At 40.7% G+C, this 19,056-nt stretch overlaps 4 protein-coding genes across 6 annotated transcripts; 2 read left to right on the forward strand and 2 right to left on the reverse strand.

The window, feature by feature from the left end:
* Window positions 1–3,376: 3,376 nt before the first annotated feature.
* Window positions 3,377–7,713, forward strand: LOC115683711 (ubiquitin-conjugating enzyme E2 34-like). The gene is made up of 10 exons (XM_030608300.2): window positions 3,377–3,533; window positions 4,816–4,945; window positions 5,372–5,426; window positions 5,801–5,839; window positions 5,936–5,999; window positions 6,107–6,168; window positions 6,258–6,297; window positions 6,448–6,475; window positions 6,675–6,766; window positions 7,203–7,713. Exons 2-10 carry the CDS (start codon window positions 4,889–4,891, stop codon window positions 7,480–7,482), a joined length of 717 nt encoding a protein of 238 aa, XP_030464160.1. The 5' UTR covers window positions 3,377–3,533; window positions 4,816–4,888; the 3' UTR covers window positions 7,483–7,713.
* A 1,748-nt stretch (window positions 7,714–9,461) lies between these two features.
* LOC115683724 (uncharacterized) lies at window positions 9,462–11,792 on the forward strand. 3 transcript variants are annotated; one of them, XM_056320507.1, is made up of 4 exons: window positions 9,462–9,986; window positions 10,071–10,137; window positions 10,393–10,503; window positions 10,952–11,792. In XM_056320507.1, exons 3-4 carry the CDS (start codon window positions 10,420–10,422, stop codon window positions 11,354–11,356), a joined length of 489 nt encoding a protein of 162 aa, XP_056176482.1. In that variant the 5' UTR covers window positions 9,462–9,986; window positions 10,071–10,137; window positions 10,393–10,419; the 3' UTR covers window positions 11,357–11,792. The 3 variants fall into 3 exon arrangements, with proteins under 3 accessions (XP_056176482.1, XP_056176480.1, XP_056176481.1); XM_056320505.1 differs by lacking the exon at window positions 10,071–10,137 and having other exon boundaries at window positions 9,463–9,986; XM_056320506.1 differs by lacking the exon at window positions 9,462–9,986 and having other exon boundaries at window positions 10,020–10,137.
* A 371-nt stretch (window positions 11,793–12,163) lies between these two features.
* On the reverse strand, window positions 12,164–14,081 carry LOC115683736 (RING-H2 finger protein ATL3-like). Its single transcript, XM_030608337.2, has one exon. It carries the CDS (start codon window positions 13,563–13,565, stop codon window positions 12,648–12,650), a length of 918 nt encoding a protein of 305 aa, XP_030464197.1. The 5' UTR covers window positions 13,566–14,081; the 3' UTR covers window positions 12,164–12,647.
* A 3,984-nt stretch (window positions 14,082–18,065) lies between these two features.
* On the reverse strand, window positions 18,066–18,966 carry LOC115683641 (uncharacterized). Its single transcript, XM_030608198.2, has one exon. It carries the CDS (start codon window positions 18,725–18,727, stop codon window positions 18,260–18,262), a length of 468 nt encoding a protein of 155 aa, XP_030464058.2. The 5' UTR covers window positions 18,728–18,966; the 3' UTR covers window positions 18,066–18,259.
* Between the last annotated feature and the right edge of the window lie 90 nt (window positions 18,967–19,056).

Consider the following 19,056-nt stretch of genomic DNA (forward strand, 5'->3'; position numbering starts at 1 on the left):
CTATGCATCTGCTTCTTGTTCAAGGGAGGATGTTTTTTGACCACTGAAGATGAGCATGTGCTGTTTAGTCTCTTGGATTTATATACCCCATCATCTGCCATTTCTTCAAAATTAGGTCATTGTAGAGATTTTTACAAGATCCGGTGCCAGTGGGATCATGTGATTATGTTTGACTGTTTCATACTGCTGTTGCATCAAGCTCTGACCTTCAAGATTCGGCGCTGGGGTGTTCGATTTAAACCTCACCAGAAATCACGTGATGAGTCACGCGATTATTTTATTAGTCCTGATGCTGCATTTGTTGATTCGGGCTTCACAGTGCTCAGTGCACATCGGATCCTTCAAAGCTCATGTGGGGGGGATAGAAACTGTAAGTCAGTAGTTCCTGCTCGAGCTCTCATCGGTTCTGTCTGAATTTAACAATTACAAACTGGGATTTCAGTAGCAATTGGGTTCGCTTACCTCGGATTCTGATGACGTGTACGGGTGCTTAGCCATAGACCTGGTCAAAGAGAGACACAACAAGGTCACTGTCTCGGTCAATGCAATAAAACGATTTCCAATCAGGATTTACATTGTGATTAGTATATGCCAAGTTGCCGATGAGGTTTTGCTTGTTCATTCCGGAAGAACCGGCCGGTCAAGCAGTGACCCTATTGCTCAGACGAGTGTACCTTTCATTGGTTTGCAGTCCAATGCTTAAGGTTTTATCGACTAGTTAATCTCTTAGTAGTTCCAACCAAAGAAAAAAAAATCTCTTAATAGGGCTGTCAAATGGGTGGGTTAGGGAGAATTTGGATCTGGCCATAGGATCGGGCCGAAATGGCCAGATCCAAATTGATCCGTTTTGACCCATTTATATACAATACAAATCCACTGATTCATACTCGACCCACCCACATTAGTGTATAGATGTTTGAAGGCAAGAATTTTTATGTTATGCATATAGTGTATAAAAGATAAAACTTTTAGTAGTTTCGTAAGGTTCCAAACAAAATTTTCGACTTGTTTGCGACTCTTTTTTTGTTGCAAATTTTTCAAGTTTTACAATGATAGTATCCGACATCTCTTAAAATCAGTAAGTCAATAGATATTGACGCGTAAAATCATATAATTTTTTCACGATTTACTAAAGCTTGAAAGATCATAAATTTTTTACTATTTTTCAATTTTGAGAAAAAGACGATCATAAGTAGAAGATAAAATTCAAAAATAATTTGCCCCACCCGTAAACCTCCAACCTAAACCTAAAGACAAGTGAAGAGGGACTGGAAATGGGTTTGGCTTTCAACTCATTAAAAGTTCACATTTTATTGGACTTTATCACTCAAATTCCATGTTAACTAATTAAACAAAATTTAGCTAACTCATATATAACCCCGAACTATCATATATGAGTTAATAAACGGGTCTTTCCCCCTTCCCTCAACCATCATTGAAGCTCACGAGAAACTGAACGGAAACCCAGCTCTTGGCTCTATCAATGTGCCAGAATTTAATAACTTACTCTTATTATGATGACAACAGTGCACATTAATGAGCGACCTAAGATGCCAATAATAAACATTAAATGGTGGCCTCAACTTGCTAATTTTACGTTCCTCCTTTTTCCTCCTCTTGCAAAATAAAAGACCAGCTAAAAATTAATTTGTACGTCTCTGGGAAATGCAACACTCGAGTCGCAAAAAAATTTTAAAAAAAGGGGAGGAGATAATTATAGAAAATTTCATAAATTGAAGGGTGCATATATAATGTTTTTTCTGTCAAGGCGCGTGGTAATAGGTAAATGGAAAGTCAGAGGATGTTCGAATGGTCTTTCATTATGATCCTCACAGGATCAGATGAACAATCTAAATCAAATAGTAAGGACATCATATCAAGTAAGAGCTCAATCTAGGAAGCATGGAACCTGCTGATGAACACATGTCCCTCCAGTGAAATTCATTATTATTATTATTATTTGTTGCCTTTATATGAAGTTTGGTGGGAGTTGGGATTTTAATTGGACATTGTTGGGAAAGACATAAGGTCTGGGATGATATGGTACCACTCTCTTTAATTGCTTTGCGCTTCCATGCGGTTGAACGGAAGCAGGAGTCATACCCATATTACCCAAAGATAATGCTGCTACCAACGAACAAGATTCACCTTCAATATGATTCTCGTAGCTTTAAATTATAAAATCCCGCATTAGTCAACTTTTCTTTAATGTGAAATGTCAAACAAATTACATCAATAGAGGACCTTATTAACATAACGGCGATAACACGTACCATGACATGGTACTCGCCAATATTAAATCAATCCGTCACCAGCATAATGTTGACTTGTACTGGATTGGTTGGTCAATCAAATATCGGCGTATATTTTGGTTTGCCATTTTTCCCATAGATACTTACGGATTTAAATTGGATTTTGGAGACCCAACTCAACCCACAAAATCCTAGTTCGACTTCTGATGAGGCCTTGAAATACAATCGGAAAACAAGAATATGTCGTGAAAAAAAAATCGATACTTTTGATTGATTTATCATATTGAGTATATATGAAATCGTGACATTCACGCCACAAAATGATTATTTTTTATTCGCATATTGAATTTCCAAGTCTCAATCTAGTTTCCCTAGAGAAGGCGATTGCCTAGCCCATGTTACATCACAAACGTTAGTCAAATTAGAAAAAACGATAGAGAAAGTCAACCTAATCCTCTCATTATCTCAAGTGAAAAGTCAGAACCACCCAAAATCCTCCCAATCTAGACTCTTTCAAAACGAGGGCAGAATGGTCATTTTCTAGGGCGTGAAAAATGAATGATTTTAAAAAATATTTTCCTTAAATTAATCACTTATATTGCCTTATATTGCTTACAAAAATAAATAAACAAAAAAAAATTCATCGTTCACAATATTTGAATATAAATTGTTACCGGTAAAATATTTTTCATTAATTAATTATTAGAAGCAATGCAGACGAACATTTTTGAGAAAATATTTTTTAAGACTCGATTTATTTCACAGAAAACGAATCATTTTCTAAAAATAATCATTTGTATCGCTTAAAATAATCAGTCGATGAAAAATATTTCATTACCGATAATAATTTATGTCCAAATATTTTCGCCGACGATGTAAATTCTTTTCCGTCCGCGTATTTTCATAAACGATACATGCGACTAATTTTGCAACCCTAAATAACCCAAGCTCAAACTGTGAAACCAATGTTTTACGCGCCGAAAAAAAAAACCATATTAAATATTAAAGTCTACAAATGAAAAATGGAAATTCTATTAATTTTGTTTCCTCCTTTTTGGCGATGGGGTTGGGGGCCCACCCGGGGAACCGAGGCCCCGTCGGAAATAGCGAGGCACGTTCTCTTTCTCTCTTTCGCCACAAAGTTCATTTCACTTCTTCGAAGGATCGCGATTTCCCTGCTACAACTGCTCGGAGAGGGAGATGGCCCCTATAAATTCCCGGAAAATCTGAACAATCCCAGGAATTTCACGCCTGAAAATCGGATTCCGGCCGCCGTTCCAGGTAGGAAAATCCCTCCTCCGACGGCGACGGCGGCGGGTTCTGCCTCTCGTCGCCGGTGTCGGTTCCTCTGGGTCGCGATTCCGCTGGGTTCTTCGGTTTGTCGCTGCTGCCTGTGTTGTAGATCGATCTGTGTTGTGGGTCTTTCGGGGTTCGCGTCTCGATTGGAGTCGTGGGATGATCTGAATTTGGAGTCTTTTGACTTCGATTAGCGAGGGTCGGCGGCGTCCGGGGGAGTTTTTTTTTAATCTTTTTGTGCGTGTTTTTGGATGATTGAATTGGGGTCGAGCGATTTTTTCAATTGGTTTTCTGCTGCGGTTGGGTTCCGGCGGGATTCGAGAGTGGTTGGAGCTGCTCGGCGGAGCGGCGCTAGGCCCAATTCGCTGCTTTCGTGTCTTGTTTATCGAGCGGCTAGTGGTTCTGTTAGGGTATTGTTGGGTGCTGCGAATCGCAAATTTGCCATGTTAAGGAGGTGGCACGGCGGTTTTTGAGGAATTGGTGAGATTCGTGGTTTGCATTGAGATTACTATAAGGACAGGGGTTTGACAGTGGGTTCTGAATGCTACTTGAGCTTAAATTCGGCCTCTTTTTAATTATTTCACGCGGATGTAGCTTTCTGGAGGAATGTAACAGGACGTTTGCAGTATAGATAGGTTGGTTGTTATGTATATCGGTTTGTGAATGATTATAATAGGCTGATTGTTTTGAATCCCATGCAAAAAGAGAACTGATTGTATAGTACTTAGCCTTGTCAATGGTTCCCGTATGTTACCACCAAGGCAAATGGCCTGGTGGCAAGGGATCTGGTGGGGGGTGGGGACGTGTGAGTGAGGGGGCAGGTGTTTGATCCCTGTAGACGGCAAAAGTGAGAGTGAGTAGTGCTGGCAACTAACAAGACCCAAAAAACAAAATGGTTACCATATGTTCCTGACAATCTCCACAACTTTATGTCTTCCATTTGCCCATTTGTGTTGTTAGTTCAGTTTCATTGTATGGGTCGTGATTGGGGTGGCTCCTAGTGTTGTCTTGAATGGTAGTATCAGTTCGTGATTCTCTAGATTTTCTTTGGTATGAACTATGCACTACACGTGAAGGGTGCATGTAATTGAACAGCTTTCTGATATTGCAGGCCACCGTGTTTGTGACTTAGTATCTTTTGGGTTATGTTGATTTGGGTAGTGTCTTTCCCCAATTCTCCGTCGACCAAACCATTCCTTTCACTATATTTTGGTGTACTTGCATGTATGTCTCGTCATCTTATTAAATATCATCTCATGGTACACAGCCCGTAGAATTTCCCCCATCAAAGAGAGAAAGGAGTCATCAATTTGTGTATTTATCGGCATTGAAGCTCTGAGATGGCAGAGAAGGCATGTATCAAGCGTCTTCAGAAGGAATATAGAGCGCTCTGCAAAGTATGTCATCATCTTGTTCTCTATTCTCATTCTCATTTTCACTGTCTTGACTTCTTTTTCGCCCTCTATTCATGTTGATATCTATATCCATGGTGGTTGTTTAATGAACTTCCCCTACACATTCTTTGGATAAGTGGAACAAACAAGCTACTATCTTTGTATAATGTGTTGTCAGTGCTTAAGAAGCAGGTTGAGGAGGTATGTTAGTTGTTCCCTTGTTTTAATGATCTGATCCAATGGCTTTAAATTGAACATTTTGATACTCTATGGAGTTTTCTCTGGCAAGTCATTAAGATAATTCTGGTTGAGATACCTTCATTGAACCATATTGATTATAATATAACGGGATTGTTGCTGCATTGAGTCTTCTGTTGGTTCTTTTTGTATATTTAGACTTACAAAGCGTTTCTGTTTTTGAATTTGCAGGAACCTGTTTCCAATGTTGTAGCACGTCCTTCCCCAAATGATATTCTCGAATGGCGTAAGTCTTCATTCAGATGAAATGTAGTCTAGCAGTGCTTCGCGATTTTTTGGTGCATTAGTCATGGTATGGTACCTTCTCACGAGCAAAATTAAGGCTGGTTATAAATTATAATGGATTTAACTTATTGATAGTCCACTCTGAGTTTTGGTTAATGAATCCTGTTAAGAACTTCCATGAGTTGGCTAGTTTGAGAACATTCTCTATACTTTTATCTTCCTTTAAGCTTTTGAACAAGTGAATCGGTATGAAGCGTTGACCTGTTGGAAATTGTTTGTCATCTTTCCTTCTGCTTTTACTTGCTGTCTTATGCTTTTTTAAGTGTTAACTATTATCGTACTTTGACTCGGCATTCTTCATTTTTGGTTTTCTAGATTACGTGTTGGAGGGGAGCTCGGGAACCCCCTTTGTAGGTACTGTAGATTTTTTCTTTTCCCATAGTGCTCATTTTGACTTTGGAGGTCATATAATAATATTCTGTTTGAAATTGTTGGTATCATTGTGACCAGGTGGATACTATTATGGCAAGATCAAATTTCCTCCAGAGTACCCATATAAGCCTCCGGGGATCACGTATTTTTCTTTCAAATAGCTTCCTCTTTTCTTTTTAATGTAGTTTAATAGCTGCACCATCTTGAACTAATATATATTCTTATTCGAGTTTGTTTTCCTTCTTGCAGCATGATCACTCCCAATGGGCGTTTTATGACTCAAAAGAAAATATGTCTATCAATGAGTGATTGTAAGAATTTAATGTCTTGAATAGTAAAAGTCTGTCGGTCATTTTTGTAAGATCAACTTTTGCTTAGGTTTGGTTTTCCCCCTTTGCAGTTCACCCAGAAAGTTGGAACCCGATGTGGTCTGTTTCAAGGTACTGCAGATGCTAATCAATATATCCTTTTCTAATCTTCATGTTCTTTTACTTGTCAGACTCCGTAGATGAAATTATGTAATTGTTTCTTTTTTCTAGAAAGAAAAACTTTTGAGTGTGTTTTCTAATTTTGTCTATTATTCCTTCCAGCATACTCACTGGGCTTCTTTCATTTATGGTGAGTTCATTAGCTCCATGACTACCCAAATCACTTTGGGGCAAGCTACTGCATATTTACTTGTCACTTGTTCATTCATCACGTTCAGATACTTGGAAGAGAAAAATAAAACATGTCCTTATGTCTTTGAAGGGCATTCTGGTTTTTGCAAATATCATCTTAACATGCCTCGCTTATACCCATTGACTTTACATTGCAGATGGACAATAGTCCTACAACTGGCAGTGTGAACACCACAGCTGAAGAGAAGCAACGTCTGGCAAAATCATCTCTTGCTTTCAATTGTAAGAAGTAAGTGCCTATGATGCCCAACGGACCCCCTTTAAAAGGAGGAAGGAAGAAAATAATGTTTATGAATGTCTGCGTCCAGAAGTAAACATGTTAGCACAGAAAAGGAAACAAATGGAAGAAATGTCTATTTGTTTTCTTGTTGTCTCTTCCAGCAGTACATTCATGTTTCTCAGTTCAGTAATCATATCCTCATATGATAGATTTTCATAAAATATTTTCATTGAGGAGACTATGCGAGTTCCCTTTTTGAATCTATTAGTTTTGCTGTAATAGATGCATTTTCTAGAGGCTTCTCACCTATACCGTGTCCATCATTGGAATAAGAGTCTAATGTCAGTTGCAGCATATATCTATTTGGTGGGGTATATGGTAGACACTCAAAATTTTGTTTAGCAAACTGTGCTGTGACATGTTATGCTTATGTTCTTTTTGACAGCCAAACCTTCAGGAAGATATTCCCTGAATATGTTGAGAAATATAACCAGCAGCAGCAGCTCTCTGAGCAACATCTCTCAAAGCAGGTCGTACCTGAGCGCCCTAAAGATGATAATGCTGGGGCGGATAAAGATGGCAACACAACGGGAACACAAGCGAAGAACTTGAATACCCCAAAGGACATGAGAAGAAACAGGAAGCAATCATTCCCCACCTGGATGATGTTGTTGCTGATTTCCATTTTTGGTCTAGTCATGGCGCTGCCCCTGCTTCAACTCTGATCTCCCTATCTCTTTGGTATAATCAGACCTAGAAAGGGACAGCTGCTGCTTTAGTTTTGTCGTGTAGCTAAGCCTAACCTGTGTATTGTATAGGGTTCTCTATTCTGAAAGGGTTTGGTTGCTTAAATGATGCTTTTGCCTTCTCTTGTATCTCTCTCACATAAGTCGATCTTATGAGACAATACATTTTGTGATATGTGATTTGAGATGAGTTGGAGCTTCTCTTGTAAATGGAGTCATGCGTTTGGTTTTTTCATGTTATTGAGCTTCATAGGTGGTGGGTTGTCATTGTTCACAGATCGAAGACAACATGGCATAGAAAAGCCGAACTAGGATGCAACTTTTCATGGCATATAAAAGCCGTCGGTTTTTTCATGTTACTGAGCTTCATAGGTTGCGGGTTGTCATTGTTCATGGATCGAAGATGAACATGGCATAGAAAAGCCAAACTAGGATGCAACTTTTCGGATTAGGATCGTATTGATCACCGTCGTCTTTGATAGCGGAGTAGTTGAAGCCAACGAAGTCCAAAATGAGGTTTACTCTGCTCTAGGAGGCAAAATTGTGTTCATGGCTAATGAAATTGATTTCAAGCTAGGGTTACTTACATCTCCCTATGTAGTAGTATCACCACCATCGACTGATGATGATAGGAGTCAATGCTTTGACTTCGTTCATATGAACTGAGATACTTCGCACCACTGGAGAGGAGGATGGACTTTTTTCCATGTGGGTGTCAGCTTTATGCTTGAATGATGACTGTGAGCAACAAAAGCTTTGATAGCGGGGACAACCCCATTCTTCTGCTTTTTGTGGTCTGGAAAGAAGAAAGAAAAGACTCCCACCTCCAGAGATCCATTGTTTGTATCTTACGGCGTAATATACTGTGGTGTTATCACTAATCATGTGTACTCGAAAGTATGTAATTGAAAAAATCGCTAAAGACATCCGCATTGCATGCGCAATCGCGGCAGAAAAAGTCTTAAGTATGACACGTCAAGCGGAAGTATGATCGATCTATTGATTGTTTATAGTTTAAACGTGTTTAGAAGTGAATATCCCACTTGGAAGCAAAATTGTGCCAGAGGACCTTAGTAAGTTCACTTCTTCAGAATCGTTCTTTATTACTTACTCTAGCAATGATCGTTACATGTGGGCTGAGAGACACAATAAAGAGTTCTCATGGGAAGTCTTTTGCGTTACCTAATGATGTTGTCTGCCTGTCACTGCCTGGTTGGACCAGAAAATGAAAAGGTCATCTGCAAAATCCAATGAGAAAACGGATGCAGAAACAATTATCCATTTCAAAACCTTCATGAATTTCGAAAATTCTGAAGTTCGCAATTTATCTTTTATAACTTGCCAAGCCAATTTGTAAAACTCTCTTAATATCACCAGCATGACCCAAAAAAAGAAAAGAAAGAAAAAGAAAAGGTGGCTCCCTCACCGCACCACCAAAATCTATACACACTCGAATCTTTACTCCCCACATGAACAGTGGGGAAAAAAAGAATCAAAATCAAAGATACCCTTTTTAAAAAAGAATGAAATTATCTGTAGTCGTTCTTGATCATGCAATGCTTTGTTCATGAATGGTTACGACCCCTTTCATATTCATGTAAGAAGCTACGACCACAAGTGCAAGAATTAGTATAACGAACATAGCTGATCTCTCTTCCTTGCTTATATGTGTACTCTATGCTAGTAGATTGATCCAGAGCTCAAGTTAAAGGAGACGCAGAGATTCCGTATCTGCCGCCGCTAATCACGCTCCCCATTTATGCCCAGAACCAAACGTCAGAAGGATCTTTTGAGTGAATCTTTTCAGCAGACAAGACATCATTATATTCTGTCGTTAAAATGCTAATGAAGTCTTTCGTACACAAGCCGATCTTTCATTTTCCCTCAGCAGGTTCTTTCGTTATATCTCACATCTTGGTCTCTCTTTTACTTGGTTTTTCGATTTCAAAATTTCAAGCTAACTCTACATGAGAAGTGCTTTTGCCTCGCCTTTTTTCCCTCCTATCTTGGCTTTTGCAGCTCACGCTAGACAGGGGCAAGTTAAGCTCCAAAGTTGGGTGAAAATTTGTCCTTAATGCTTGACTTGCTCGATAAAGTCCCCGCCTTTTGGCTTTTTTAGCGCGTCTCAAGTATAATCATGATTTACCCATTTTGATTTGGTGTGTGCCATTGATGGGTTTCTACTTTTTCTTGGAATTCTTTTTGCTTTTTCTTCTCTATTCTTCTTTGTTTGCCGGTGATTAGTGGTTGGCCGTCACCTTTAGGTACATGTAAGATGAACAACACTCGATTGATTGGCCTTCACACGCACGTCAATGGCCCTCAAAGTGGCTGAAGTTGTAACCGAAAGGCTACAGAGTTGACACTGCCATTTCAACAGCCACTGCTTTCTATTCATCAATCTGAATGCCTATTAAAGTGGCTTTGAAAGGCTTTTGTGTTGTAGGCTTTTTTCCTATTTTTTTCTCTCCTTTGTTGTGCAGGTGAGTCCCGTTTAGAAGTAGAATTGAACGTCGATATTATTGTAAATTAGAATCTCTAATTGTTCTTTCGCATCTTTTATGTAGATTTTCTTCATGATATAGTTTTTGATTGTGGTATTACACCTTCTGGTTCATCATCTTATTCTTTCTGGTATCTTCCCTTGTCCACACAGCCTACAAGATAGTTAGGCTTTTCCTGTTGCAGTTAGCAATTGATCTTCTTATTGACACAGGAAAAAAAAAGAGACCCTTTTAGCAACAACAATCAAAAGCGAGAAAGGATTTTTTTCATAACACATTAAAGTTCGAAGGCCTTACATTGTTCTATTTCATCTAGCCATGTAGTGTGGAAGCCACCTGCATATCTGTTCATAGTTTTGTGACTGTATGGTCCTGAAATTTGCAGAATTTGGTTTAGCAGCAACCCGCCAAGATGAGGAAATCTCCAGTATACCCTAAATGTGAGGCAAGCGATTATGGTGCTACTGAATTTGATCCACAAATGGACTTTCTTCAGGTAATTCTAATGCTATCATCAAGTTCGTTTTCATTTCTATCCTTTCCCTTTTCTTTTTCTTTTTTGGCTAGTCATACTGCCATCTCTTCATGTATAAGTTGGAAAATTCATTAAGTTGTGACACTGTTGCATTTCCAGTAATTCACTTGATCACAACATTCTTGAACTCAAACAAGTCTTATCAATTTTCACGTGCTTAGTCAACTCTAGACAATCTGAGATCAAACTCTATGATGTACATCTGATGAGGACGCAGGTTGATTTGATATAAAAACTGAGTTGGTTAGGTGAATCATGTTTCAAGGAAGGAAGTTTCTTCTTCTTTGGCTTACTTTGTGTTGCGACAACTTTTCTTATGGATATATAAGTAATGCGTATTCTGTTCCAAGTCTTCAAGGTTTTGCAACCGGTTCTACTCAATAGTTTAATCTTCCTTTGCCTTGTTCAGTTCTTGGATGAAGCCAGACAGCACAAATGCGAACCAAATGTAAGAGCTTCTTCACAATATTCTGTAGAAGTGGCAGGAAAGAGAAACCTGGGCGAAGATAAAAGGAGCAAGAAGTCATGGAAGAGCTCCCTGCTTTCATGGTTGAGAACAGAGAAGAAGAGCAAGCCCCAAGCAGAACCTGCAAGTCATCATCACAACCATAAACCGAGAAAAATTGTTTCCGGTCCAATCTTTGGGGCAAGTAAGGAATCCGATGCTTGGCTCCGGCGTCTGAATTCGGGGTCGTTCTCCGGTCTTTTCAATTCCACAAAAAGAGCGGAGAACGAAATGCAATACATGTCTCTAGAAGAGTTGGACAAGCCTCACGGCGTTAAGAACTACGGACCTGTTTACTTGGTAACTTAGCACATGAAAACCCTAGGGACATTGGAACAGTAGGTCCTCAGTTTCTGCAACAAAGAATATGTTGACTCGCTGGAGTATGAAGATTGTTCAGAGGCAAATGTCCCCGAGTGTTTAGCACTCATGTAGTAGCCATCGGTTGCATAGTGCTAATTTCATGTGAAGAGCTCAAAAATAGCTATCGATTGTGTTTGGTGGCAATCCTGACTGTTTTTTCTGTAATTTCCTAAAGTCAACAACAATTTCCTGTGAGTCACTCTTGCTTCAGATTAACGTCAATAGATTCAAGGCTACATCAAGGGCAGGTTTTTTGTAATAATGATGCATGTCAGGAGCTCCATTCTGTAATGTGAAGTTCAACAAACTCTTTGAAGCCGAAATTATAAATTTGATCTCACAGTAATATACACTTTATGCAGCAGTCTCTCGAGTTCTGATATTACTATTGATCATTATCACCATGCTGTTTCCTTCTAAGTTTCTGGTGCTTAAATGGTTTATCTGCACTGGATCATTGAAAATAAATAAGATAATACTAAATGCTGCAACTGATTTGATTTAAACTACCGACTGTGCTCTTTAGTCCTTAGTTCTCCTGAAACTTCTGTGGATAGATTTCTACTGCCAATTTAGAGCAATGAGCCAATGACAAGCTCCTCCCATCATGTAATGTAACTAGGAAATCATTTACTGATCTAACAAAATGACATTCGTGATTGTCACAGATTGCATTTTGCATCAATGTCTTACTGCATCCTGAATATGAGAATAGCCTTAAAGAGAACTCTGGGTATATCAAATTACATCCACTGGAAGAGAACCGACCTTTGTGATTAACCGACCAGGAGATGCAAATTTAATCAATACATTTACAAAAGTGAAAATTACAAACTACATCTTCTGTAACTAGAAGGATTTTCCACCCTCTGAGACAGAGAAGCAAAACTCTTTCTTCTTACTGTACTCTCTCTCCTCTCTCTCTCTCTCTCTCTCTCTCTCTCTCATCCTAAGAAAAAAGTTGGAACACTTGACTCAGAACAACATTGCAAGAACAAATATTGTGTACGAAACATAAATCTGGTTTCTGGATATCCAATTCAGTCCTCAAATCCCTGCCAAGCACTTAAGTGAATACTACTCATCACCACTTTCTCCATCTTCATCTCCATCAACAAACTGTTGTTTGGACAATGGAAGAACGAGAGAAATCTCTGAGACAGCTTAAGTTTTTAGCCATAATTGAAACAGCTGGTGCGCATCATGGTGAGTGTATCGCGAAGACAATCCTCTCCCCCTATTCAACATCAAGAGAATTTGCATTACAAGGAGCAACTCTTCGCTCCCTACTCAAGAGCCTCTTCAATGACCTCAGTCTTGTGGGAACTGGGGACTTCAGATCATCCTCGGTAACCCGGTTCGCTGAAGACGAAGAAGCCGAGGGATTCTCGCTAATCTGCCTTGGCATGTCAATAACGACCATCGCAGGCCTAGCAATAGCAAGTGCAGCAGAAGATGATGATGACTGAGAAGTAGCTGAAGAAGAAGAAGAACCACCTTCTTCTAAACAAGCACTCCCAGAGCTAACCTGCATCTCATTACCCCAAAACAACACATTTGTAGGAAAGTTTGGTGATTCAGTGGGGTGCATCCCACCAGATAAATTCTCTTCCACGGGCTGACTGTCACCATTTTCTTCTTCCAAATCATCATCGATGTCGATGGTCTTCGAACAATCTGAACCGAGACCGACCCATTTCCTACAAAGAGGGCAAGTGGAGTGTGATTGGAACCACATGTCAATGCAATCCACATGAAACCCGTGATTGCATTTGGTCAAGATCCTAGCTTTCTCCCCCTGAACCAGCTCGGAGAGGCAAACGGCACATTCAAGACCCTCCTTGAACTCCTGGGGATTGAACACCACCGCCGGCAGAGAGAGCAGCACCTTCCGATCGAGTCCGGTACGGACAGCGACCGTGGGATCCTGGCCGGGGGCAAAGACGAACCGCCGGCTGCGGCGGCGGCGCGGGGGCGGAGCGGCGGCGGCCGAGGAGGCTTCTTCGATGCGCCCCCAGAACCACTTGGCGTATAAATGGAGGAGGAGAACAAAGAGGACTACTATGAAGAGAAGTATCACCGCAATCAACATGATCTTGCCAGTTAACGCAACCGCTTCAGAGTCATCCAGTTTTGTGATGTCAGAGTCTCCCATTCCGAGCAACAATTATCGAGATTTACCTATCCAAACTAAAAGAGCTTAATCTCCTAATGGGCAACGGAAAGAGAGAACCTTTCCGCAGTTCAAGCTCAACCCAACCCACAAGATGGACGAAAGATAAAGATGCGAATTTGAGTGAAAGTTGAGCAAAGCTGCAAAACCTACAAAAAGGGTTTATGTTGATCCGGTGGATCTTGAAATCTGATACCAGATTTGGCAAAACGAATCCAGATTCAGTGAAGGGTTCAAGATGGGGTTTGTGCTGAAGGACAAGAGAAATGTTTTGAGTGGAGAAGGGGAGAGAGAGAGTGCTGAACTTGCTGTCTGCAATGAGAATGGACGGTTTTAAAGGAGGATTAGTGCGTGAGCGAGGACTAACAGAGGAAGCTCAAGACTCCATGTCTTCTCCACAGAGGAGGACTTTGGAGGGAGTGAAGAGTTTTTTTCTTTATCAGATGGGGAGAGCGGAGAGGAGGAAGAAGATGACAATACTTGGGACCAAGATTGTGATTTATTATTGCTAAATTTTTAAACTTTTGAGTGAACTGCCAAATAAAATAATTCCTCCCGGTTTTGTTTTTTGGCTAAAACATGCATCTCTCTTCCTAACAGTTCGACACCTCCGTTCAACTCATGTTGCTCTGCGTTTTGACTTATGTCATGTCCATTAGCATTTGAAATCAAGAATCTTACTTCAACCTTGAGCTGACTGCCAAGTGGTAAATAATATGCTTCTGAATTGGCTCATACGTCTAGTTGACACGTTAATCTAATCAAGGCTTTTTCTTTTCCTATTGAAATTTTTGTTGAGTGCAAGCAAGATTAAACAGTATCCATCCATGCGTGACATATCAATACTGCAATCAAATCTTCCCACCTGTTGTGATGATGGGATGATTCTTTGCACACTGTCATTGTGCTCCATAAACATATTTTTTCTCCCACCTCTAATCTTCTCATCTGAAGATCCTCAAAAGTGAATTGTATTACATCTTGATTTTCTAGTCACTCCACAGTCCACACCTTTGTTTTATATTTCTTCAAGCTAAAATGATCCGTAGCTTCTCTGTTGATGGTCAATTGATCACCTCTTATCTCCAGGGCAAGAACCATACCATTATCACCCGTTCCTATGAGATTGCTAGCTTCTTGACTGTCATGGCTAAATTTGCCTAAAATATCTCCCCCACATAAGAGCCTAAGGCTCCTATAAGTCTTTGATTCCTTCCTGTTTTGCACCAAGTAAATTATTTTCTTTCCATTTCCCAGCATAGCTAATGCCTTGATTTCTTCCTTACTGTACCCATTTTGCGCACAGAGACAATAAATTTGATAGCAATTTAGCAGGATCACTTAACTGACAAGTTTACTCAACATTATCAGATTTGCCCCAAAAGAAAAAGACAGGAAACAGAAGCTGCACACAAAAGGAGGGACTAAGCATTGCAAAATTGTCCTAGATCAGAGACTAGTATACCATTTTCGAGATAGAAAATGAATTCAAACCATTAAATGAAAAAGAGCCGCAAGGTGTGCGGTGGGGTCTGTGATTCAAGACTGTCACATGGGGTCTAATCTTTGAAGCAATGCACGCAATCTTGAAAGCCAACACAGGTTTTGAGGGAGATTTACAGATCCGAAAAAGTCGCTAATTACCACCTGCTTTTGACACTGGTGAGTCAAGAAAAATGTTGACTTTATCTGTCCTAGGTGCTCCTTGCTTTCATCTACACCTGGGTTTTCTCTTTCCTTTCATCCCTCGCATCATCTCCTGGTGTTGATTACATGCAAGATTTTCAATTATGAGTAATCTTAATGCGTGATAAAACTAAGGGCAAGGACCATCTCAAGTGATAATGGACTCCGAGATATCGAACCCGTGTTATCTGAGACATGCTCAAATTTCTAAGGGCAGGAAGTCTGAGCTAATCTCTCCTAGTGCAATTAAAACTCCATTTATCAAATCAAGGATGAACTCTGATCCATCTACTTAATCTCTGCTATAATACATCATTGGAAAGAGAAATGTGTGAACTGTTATTTTAAGAAGTAAGATGACCAGACCCAAGACCCACCATTTTCATGACATGGGGGACCAACCAAATGGGGTCAAACAGTGCCTTTTGTGGTTAGGGAAGGTGAGAGTTGGAGGGATCACTTCATTTTGTTAATCATTTTTGTATTATTTTTTTTATGCAATGTTGAACAAAACCTAACTCGACTTCATCGTTCGAAGGCGACATTAGTGTTGGTTATTGTCATAGCTTTGAATTAGTAGTCTATTTCAACTGAACCGAGTATAAAGAATACAAGCCAAAGACTTTTGCATAAAGACGTGTCCAAAATACCGAACGAGGAGATCAATCTCGTCCCGTATTGTTAGCCTCGATTTTGGGCTTTTGCTGGGCATATACCGCGTTTGCAGCTTAGGACAGGAAACGCCCGGACAAAATGATGGATCAAGAAATGATTTTTTTTAGAGTATTATCATATGTTTAGTGGTCAAAGCACGAATCATAAGGGTGATGATGTGGCATGGCTGATGACTCTATGCTCTTAAAAAGGTTAAGGAGGGAACAACAATTTGTCTGGTCGGTTCCAATTCCAATGGGGCGACCCGAGAGTAATTGGGCCGGGCTGGCCCGAGATGACCCACGATCCGATTCTCTGAAAACATGAAGAAGGCTCGGCCTGTCATCGACCTCCTCATCGACCATAAAAACAGCTAGTGAGGACATGAATAAAAACCATTCTCTTTTCCAACCCAATTTCTGGTTAGAAATAGATTATTCTATTTCTATCCCGTGAACGAATTTCTACGCAAAAAGTAGCATTTGATAACGATGCAAAATTTGTGTTTCCGAAATAGAAATTCGTTTGATAGGTTATTTTTAAATTTCTGTACCTGGAGGTCGAGGGCGGGAGGCGGATGGCGAGGGCGAGCGATAAGAAAAGTTGTTATTTCTATTTCTATTGTCATAGGTAGATAAGTAAAATGAATATACTTCTCATTTATGTTCCAAACCTATTTTTGGGCTAAAAATTTATCTTAGAAATAAAAAAATGAAGTTGTGTTGCCAAATGGATTCCGGGAAAGTATCAAAAAAGTCATAAACCTATTACATTGATGCTAATTTAGTCTCAAATCTTTTTTTGATACCAATTCAATCATAAACATTTTGTCTTTGTGCCAATTTAATCCTTCCGACTAATTTTGGCCGGATATTGCTGACGTGGACGCTGGCCTGCCTACGTTGCACCTCCGGCGATGACATTGACAACTTTTAATAATATTTTTATCTAATTTATTTATTAATTTTTTAAAATTTTCTTTTCTTTTTCTTTTTTTCTTTTCTTTCCCTTTCTTCTTGGGCCATCGATGATCGGCTCGAGGCCAGGGCCGGCGAGGCACTAGAGATGCTTGCCCTCGCTAGCGACGAAGACTCGCCTCACCCTCGCGGCTGGGCGAGGCATGACCTCACCGGATCTGGTGAGGTCGAGCCTCACCCATGGCTGGCGAGGCTCGACCTCGCCAAATTCAGCAAGGGCGAGCCTCACCAGCCCAACATGAGGCCGCCCTTGCGGCCATTCGGTGAGGGTGAACCTTGCTTATGGCTAGCAGGGCTTGTCGGCCCTGGCCTCCATCTAGTCGTTAGTATGGCAACCGGCTAGAGGAAGAAGAAAGGGAAAGAAAAGAAAAAGAAAAGAAAATTTTAAATGAAAATTTGAAAAATATTAAAATATTATTAAAAGTTGTTTACGTCATCGCCGGCGGTGTCACGTAGGTTAGTCGGTGTCCACGTCAGCAATACCCGACCAAAATTAGCCGGAATGACTGAATTGACATAAAGACAAAATATTAGGACTAAATTGGCACAAATGCAATAGGTTTAAGACTTTTCTGACACTTTTTCCAATGGATTTCTATTTTAAACCTATTTTCGAAAATAGAAATATAGAAAAACAGAAAAATGAAATGGTTATCATTCGCGTTTTCACGGTCCTAAATCTCTGGAGGACTTTCTCCAATGAAGTAGTTGATGAACTTGTCTTCTTCCTTTGTTTTGGAGATCAACTATAATGACTTAGAGTACAACTATTTTGAGCAGGCAAATTACCTACTATTGAATTATGCGCCACTAAAACCGGACTCGGTTTTGTTGTTCTGTGAGGAGGCACCTCTTCTCTTGAAGGTACGGGCCATTTTGCCGAGTTCCTTAGAAAGAGTCGTCTCACGCCCGTAATTACCTATCCACTCGTGTCTATGTCCGGTACAATTACCCTTTTGTCTTAGATCTTTGAGCTTTTTCCGGAAGTACGACATGGGTTATTTCAGGGCCGTAGCGCCACGTACTCGAACGTCGAACGTCGGTTCGAGGCATTTTCTCTGCCCCTTCTCATCCCGAAAAAAGCAGCATCACCTTGCACGTTCTCGATCGATACATTTACAAGAGAATGGTAATTGTACCCGATCATGTCACGCGATTCAAGCTCTTGTAAAAAGGAACGAAGGAATATGATTTGAATCGATGTTGTTTTAGATACAAAGAATGTTTGTAATCAAATTCAACATGAAGGTAAGACACTGTATACCTATCTTTCTATACAAAATGAATATCCTCGCTCTATGTTCTGGTTACACATGAAAAGTAATCTCTCACCCTCCGCAACTAGCAGCAAAACCAGATTCAATAGAGAAGAGTTTCAGAATCATGGCAGAACACCAATGCGAGGTTAGAATCGAAGTGCTTGTCCATCCATTGACACACGCCCCCCATCAGAAGCCACAGCAGCCGTCCCGCGCGGTCGCGGAGTTTCCCTCCGCCCCGGCCGCTCACGGTCGTCCGGCAGAGAGGGCACGTCCGGCGATACCCCAGCCACGTCTCGATGCACTCCGCATGGAAGCAGTGTCCACACTCCGGGAGCCTACGGAGCTTCCCGTCCGAGGAGACCTCCCCGAGGCAGACCGTGCAGATTTCGCCGCCGGCGCAGGGGGCGCTCTGGTCGCCCCGGCAGCGGCGAACCGTCCATGGCAGCAACATCTCAAACAGGCAGCAAAAGGGCGCGAGTACGGAGACGACGAGCAGAAGGGCGTCGGAGCCAGAGAGCGACGCGCGGCGGGCAGCTTCGCGGACGGAGCCGGCGAACATGGTCATCTTCTCGGTTGGGATTTTCTCTCCGTGAAAGTGGGTTTTATACACGAAGTGTGATGGAATTGCACATGCTGGTCTTGACCGGATCGAAGAAATGGAGAGGAGTAGTTTCTCTCGCTGACTCGGTGGAGAATCTTTGGTGGAGAATCAGTCCGACCGGCGACGTTGTTCGTCTCTGTCTTTCTTTTAATCGTACGTAACGCGTCGCCTTCCAATTTTCTTAATAATTTATTATGCATGAAACTGGTGATGCCAAAGCTATGAATTTTTGCTTTTTATTTATTTATTTATTAATAAGTGTTTTATAAGCACTTCTTTTGATTAAATTACCC

Source organism: Syzygium oleosum, unplaced genomic scaffold, assembly GCF_021117445.2.
Source record: "Syzygium oleosum isolate NSW1041296 unplaced genomic scaffold, Sole_v2.1 Sole_v2.20, whole genome shotgun sequence".
NCBI lineage: Eukaryota > Viridiplantae > Streptophyta > Magnoliopsida > Myrtales > Myrtaceae > Syzygium > Syzygium oleosum.